The 6959-nt window shown below is 40.5% G+C and overlaps 1 protein-coding gene across 2 annotated transcripts in view; it reads right to left on the bottom strand.

Annotated features, from left to right (window-relative positions):
- HS2ST1 (heparan sulfate 2-O-sulfotransferase 1) overlaps positions 1-6672 on the bottom strand; it is an 86257-nt gene extending 79585 nt beyond the window's left edge. The window contains exon 1 of one of the 2 annotated variants that reach the window (XM_087719343.1): positions 6172-6672. In XM_087719343.1, the coding sequence (XP_087575469.1) occupies positions 6172-6295 (124 nt within the window). In that variant the 5' untranslated portion in view covers positions 6296-6672. The remainder of the gene's footprint in view (positions 1-6171) is intronic. The other variant, XM_087719344.1, reaches the window with a different exon arrangement.
- Positions 6673-6959: the final 287 nt, after the last annotated feature.

A 6959-nucleotide genomic window follows, 5' to 3' on the forward strand; every position in this document is an offset into this window, starting at 1 on the left:
AGAGGAAGTCCTACCGTGTCCTGACAGGTTATTCTCAAGTCTGCATTCTCTGATATGCCCCTGTTCTCAGGGTGTTTGCCTGCTTAAATCTGTGGACAATCTAGCATTATAACCTTCAGGCAGGCCTTCCATAAAAATAACATAGAGGTTAGTCTTTCTTCATCTTTTTTATGTCTATTATGTCTACTGCTATTGCTATTAAAACACTATAAGGATCTAAAGCAGGGGTGTCAAACTCGATATCATTGAAGGCCATATCGGGATTGTGTTTGACCTTGTGGGGCTGGATTGGGCGTGGTCAATTTGACATCACTCGTGTTGTGGCCCGAGGGCTCTGCCAGTGAAAACGGGCTCCCGAGCTCAGTTTTCGCTAGCAGAGGCACTGCAGGCCAGCCCTTTGCTGTTACCAGGTTGGCCCTGCAGGCCAGATCTATTCCCCCCGTGGGCCAGATCCAGCGCCCAGGCCTTGAGTTTGACACCCCTGATCTAACGGGAGAAAAACAGGTTAAGACAGAAGTAGCTGAGGATTCAGAAACTGACTGCCTCTTAAGTTAAAATTAAATTTAGTTGTGAGCAGAGTTGTACCAGGAAGAGCTGCTATACAATCTAGGGATGGCTCCTGGACTGCCAACTCTTGGTGGAAAAGCAGCTCCATGCTGTAGTTAGGAGCAACTTTGCCCAGCTGACCAGCACACCAGCTGGAGCAGAAGGGGATGACGCTTATCAGTTCATGGCTGAGCTAGTGTAGATGTCTCAAATGAGACTGTCCTTAAAATTGCAATTAGAGCAAAGTTCAGCAAAAAGTGGATATTATCGTATAACACAAAATTATGGAAGCCACATGGATTGTCAGTTTGTTTTGAATGCAATTCAAGGTATCTATGTCATGCCCTTACATGGTTATAGATTAGGCCAGTCAGTCATTTTATTTTAATACTAATCAACAAAAAAGTCAGGGTAGAAACCTTGCATCCCAAAGATAGGTTTGCTATCTCTATATCTTTATGACAAATTGGCTCTTGAAGGCATTTTCTGCAGGTGCTCAACTGCAGAACATCCTCCACAAAGATGAAAGAACCACGGTTTCACTTTTAATATTTAAATACCTTTAAAAAGCATGGTCTTTTAAAGGTATTGGGGGTATTGGGGCAGGAATGGAGAATGTACCCAAATTTAGCTGTTTTGATGTTGTACAATACTGTGCTTTTATTATTGTATTATTGATACTGAGCATATTTATTAATTGATATACTCCACACAGTGATTACTTGATAGTTATTGTTATGCTATGTATTGCATATTGTCACTGGAAATGCTCCGTTAGATAACAGAAGCAGCACAAAAACATACCTAGTACACAATTATTTAAGATTTACTAACTTTCAATTGCCAAGGCAAAGGGAATACAAAATGCAACCAAAATATAACCGCACTAAGAAAACAATTAAGAGAAAATTATAATACAACCCCATATTGTAAATAAATATAGAACTGAAAGTTATTTTCAACTTTTGCCTAAATTCTTAAAATCTAAGGTTTACAGTTAAACAAATGTGCACACTTCTCCAATTGACATTTCCTACAATTATCATTACCAAAAATGCATGTGCAATTGGGTGAATGCAAAAAATGGCTCTCTTTATAGAGTGCTTTCTAATGAGATTAAATTAGGAATGTTAAGAAAAAGTAATCACAGCATGTAAAGCAATTTCATTTTCACTGGCATAGATGGATTTGTTAGACTAAATTAGAGTACAAGTATTAAGAACAACTATATTTCCATTTGTTACACAATTTAGGAATTTCATTTTTGCTACATGCCAATTAATTCACATTTCAATGGACTTTGAGTGATTTGGTTATATTTCGAAGTAAAAACTTGCTGGCATGTGATTATTATAGATTGCTACTAAATCAGAGTGTATCTAAAACTGCTGTTAAGTCACCAATTGTTTCCAAAACCTTAAGCTGTCAAAGATAAAATCATATATTACAGTGTTCAATCAAACTTCAAATGAATTTTCATTATCAAACTTTATCCAAAATTTCATCACAAAATGTGTGATCATATATAATTGCTAGGTTTTATAATGCTATTGATAATTCTCAAAATTATTAATTAAACAGAAGAATTGCTATCATATTGTACTACAATCATATTTATATTAATTCAGGGAGCTATTCAGAAACTTTTTTTAAATTAATATGAAATTACTTGTTTGTTGAAAATAGTACAATGGTAATAACATGTTAGACTTTAATATAATGAACTCCATTTTTTTAATCTATTATTGACAATCTAACTTTCTTTACACATCAACCAATACTACTATAATTAACCATTAATCCTAGGAATTAAAAATAACAAATTATTAACTAGGCAAGATTATCCATTATATATCATGAAATATTTTAAAAAGTATCCCAAACCAGTGGAATGAACACCACAAGCGGATTGACTTCTGCTCAGAAGGATTAAGTCAGGGGTGCCAAAATGGTGGCCGGCAGGGTGGATGTGTCACCCACAGGTCATGCCCACCCCGGCTCTGCAAAGACAACAAATGTCACGATACATTGTGATACATCACGTGAAGTATGACAACCCGTGAACTAAGTGGAAGAGGACAAAAAAAAAATTAAAAGCTGTGATTTCAGCCAGGTGAGCTAAAATCTACTCACATGAAATTGGATCTAGGTTAGTGTAGTTCAAGCAATCAAAACGCTTTAATTTTAAACTATAAAAAATGAATATGGTTCTGTTAACTCATAAAGCTCTAATAAACATTCTGTTTACCATTATGTGAACAAGTAAACACAGGGAAAAACCTCTGACTTTGCAGATCAAGGACTATAGCTTAAAGCAGTGAATTCAAGTTTGTTTTTATCAGAATATTCCATAAGCAGAGTGTCATCCAAATATTCCAACCAATAAAAAAACAGGGAACATTGTTTTCATCAATTTCCCTCTGTAATGTCTGTGCTCTCCTTAAGCTGTTATAGAACATCCCTAAACCCTGTGGAACAGATTTTCAGGGGACACCTGGAAAGAACGGGAAAGAGTGGAAGGAAGCTGGCCTCTTACATCGGCAGAAATGTTTTATCAGATAGTGCTGCAATGGTATATAGATCCAAGTTGCATTATTTTTACATTTAACATGCATTTATTGGGCTTCCTTGTAGACTTACAGAGTCCCATATACAGTGCTACCATCTAGGAAATGGTATTTACCACATATACAGAACCACTCACCCAGTAAAGGGAAAAGTTGCCCTCGCACCTGTGTGCTAGTCATTCCCGACTCTAGGGATGGTGCTCATCTCTGTTTCAAAGCCGAAGAGCCACCGCTCTCCAAAGACATCTCTGTGGTCATGTGACCAGCATGACTAAACGGCAAAGGCACACAGAATACTGTTACATTCCCACCAAAGGTGGTTCCTTTTTTTTCTACTACATTTTTACATGCTTTCGAATGGCTAGGTTGGCAGAAGCTGGGACAAGTAACGGAGCTCAGTCCGTTATGCAGCGCTAGCAATTCGAATTGCTGAACTGCCGACCTTTCTGATCAACAAGCTCAGCGTCTTAGCCACTGAGCCACATATCCATATCCCCATATCACCCAATACATATCCATTTTTCCAGGCCCTTTCCAACTATTCAGAGTTATACAGTAGGCTTATTTCTCAGATTACAAATTATTCTACCAACATTTAATATTTCTACCCAATAGACAGAAGCCCTTCTCTAAAAAGCATTCAAGACTGCAGCCCTACACAGTCTTACATAAGGGGAATTCCTTTGAGCTCAGTGGTCCATTTACATAAATGTGAATAAGATTGCCCTATCAAAAAGTAATCCTGCATTTGCTTAAATAACATCAAACAAAAGTCCATTAATTTCAGATCCCATTCCCTTCTGTATATACAGTTCTGCACAAAATATGCAATTGAGTTGCATAATATTAAAAATGTGAAATGCTGCATAACAAGACACCTATACAAACATATTAGATCAGATCAAAATCACATTTTACTTTCCACACTCAAAAGTGAAAGATTTTAGCTGGGTTATTTTCACATTTGTGCACACACATGCACACATATACACACACACGGAATTTAAGTATGGTTACAAAATATGTTCTGGTACACAGGTTCTCAGTGAAAAAGTATTAGAACATCCCAAAGGCTCTGAGCTAAATTGGGAAGGTGAAAGCCAGCACTGATGACAACAATTGCAAGCTAGAGGCATACTGTTGCCAAGAAAATGACAGAAAAATGTCAAAAAAGTCACCAGCAGTTATGTTCCATTTGAAATAAATTTTACTTTTTTCTAGTTAATAGAGTTGCTTCTAGCCATTATGAACAATATTAAAGGGTCTGTATTAATGATCTAGAAGATAAATAATACAAATTGCTTTCCTTTTATTTGCAGCATTACTACAAAATCTCATTATGTTTACGGTAAGCTTGAGCCCCCCCCCCCATTTTAAGATTAGAAGTATGAAAACCAAAATTCTTTCTCCACAATTAAAATGTACCGAGTTTCTGCAAATAGAAAAGACCCTAACCCACCTTGAAAAGAAGCCCTATCACGTTTTGAGCGCATGCAATCAAATTAAACCCCACCCACAAAATTAGTCCTAATTAAGACCCTGCCCACCCCGGGGTGCAGCGGGTGGGGCGAGGCACACAGATAAAAAATAAGCTGGGGTGGCGATAGAGTGATGAAGTGAAGTGTTACTGGTAGATGGAATGTTTTGTTTTTGTCACCTTTATTATTTTCATAAATAACTCAAGGCAGCAAACAGGTCTAATACTCTTCCTCACAACACCAACTCTGTGAGTGACTGGCCCAAACTCACCCAGCTGACTTTCATAGCTAAGGCAGGAGTAGAATTCAGAGTCTCCAAGTTTCTAGCCTGGTGTCTTAACCTTTATACCAAACAGCCATCATTTTTATTGGTTTTGTATGGCACATACTGGAAAGGGAAAACGCACAACCCATTTCTAATTCCTACCCTATCAAAAGGTAGGAATTTTAACTCTAATTTTTGCTTTTTGCTTAAATAAATTTTAGAATAAATTGATTTTATGCAAACATGCTTAAGAACCATAATGTTCATTATGTGTTTATCAAGCACACATCCTAATTGGCTGTAATTTACTGTGTGACAATCAATCATGGCTTTTTTAGCCCACATTTTAAAAAGTAATGTAAAAAAAAGATCCTGAAATCCTTCATCATTGTATAGCATCTTATATACAGAATAGATTACAGACTGCTAAAGCTTATAATCACTTACTACCGTACATAGTGAAGAATACAACAAAGTATGCCAACAAAGTGTAGCTAAACTTTTAAAGAATACAATTGTACAAATTGAAGTTTAAGTCTCTGAGCTAGTGGTCTCCCTAATAATTTACACAATAACCAAGTGGCAACAGTTATGAAATGCATTCACCACATGCAGCAGCAAATATTTCATAATCAATATATAGAGTGTATATTAAGAGTATATAATACACACAGAGGGAGAGAATATACAATATACATTAAGAGTGCTTGTCTGCCTCTCTTCCTTCACACTTCTCTATTTCAAAGTTTGAAATCTAAACAGAAAAGGGCATTTCAAATGTTTCATTTGGAGACTGGAGAAAACTTCAGACCTAAGGAAACTTCCTCATCTGTTGTTTTTAGCTAAAAGGTATATTGTTCCCCTTTTGATTTCTTTGAAATTCATACCCCGAGAGGATCTATGTAATAGATTAAAATCCGGGGGTCGGTGCAACTGCTTGTAGAATTGAGTCAGGGTTGTTTTTTTTTTTGGAGAGGGGGCAGAGTTTGTCGCGGAATCATGCTAACAAAACCGAATTATTTCATTTATAGAGATGTGAGAAGACCCCGAGGGCTTTCGACCCTCTTTCCCAATCAGTCTCCAAAGCTTCTCCAGATCAGCCTCCCTTCTCCCCCCCCCCCACAATGACCCCCATACTTGGCGTCTTGGTAGCCCTGCGATAAAATGAAAAGTGTCTTTCCCCCCCTCCTCACCCCGACTCACTTCAGACAATCGCATTCACACAGACACACAACCACGACTTTCAGACGGCACCATCTGCCGCCTTCCACACGGCCCCCTTAGGCAGCGCTCCTTTCCCACGGCCGAGCCTTACCGAGCTTCCCGCGGGATTCTTCCAGTTTCTGAATCTGGTTCTCCAGGAAGAGGACGGACACCCCGAACGCCATCACCGCCAAGAGCTGCAATTTAGGCGGCAACATAATCCGGAGCAGCCCCATCGGCGGCTGCAGCAGCAGCAGCAGCAGCAGCCGCCACCGCCACCTCCCTGGTCTCTCACACGTCCGCCCGGAGATCACGACATGACGCGGGGCGCTGACAGGGGAGGCCGGGTTGGTGGTGGTGGTGGTGGTGGTTCGGGGAACAGCCTCTGCGGGAGACAAAAACGGCGGCCGCAGACGAGCGAGGGGAAAGCCCGGCGCCGGCGAGAGCTCGCGGGGAAGACGGGGGGAGGAAACAACCACCTGGGCTTCTCACATTCCTCGCGGCGAAACCTCGCGACGGCACACGCCCACCAACCGCCTCTGAGAGAGGCTCAGTCCGGTGGCCCCGCTCCGCACACCGTCCCAGGCACGCGCCCGGCCACCCCAACCACCAATTTGCGTGCGCTGCTCAGCAACCGAACGCCCGGCCTTAATTCACGCCCCTTTAGCTTACCTCCCCTCCCTCGCCGACCAGCCAGAATACAGCTCCCGCCCCAAAAGCTAACGTCCATTGGTTACCACTGCCCTTGTCCTTCTTCGGTTGGCTTATCCATCCCATCCTCCCGCCTACCGAAGCTTCCTCGCGCAACTGGAAAGGAACTGAACCGACACCCCTCCTTCATCCCACTTTACTTACTGATTGGACGACGTTGTCCCGTAGGCCTAGAGACTTTCCCTTAGG

This window comes from Thamnophis sirtalis, unplaced genomic scaffold, assembly GCF_051295495.1.
Source record: "Thamnophis sirtalis isolate CommonGarterSnake01/CBP01778 unplaced genomic scaffold, rThaSir2_p1.2 scaffold_7, whole genome shotgun sequence".
Classification (NCBI taxonomy): Eukaryota; Metazoa; Chordata; class Lepidosauria; order Squamata; family Natricidae; genus Thamnophis; species Thamnophis sirtalis.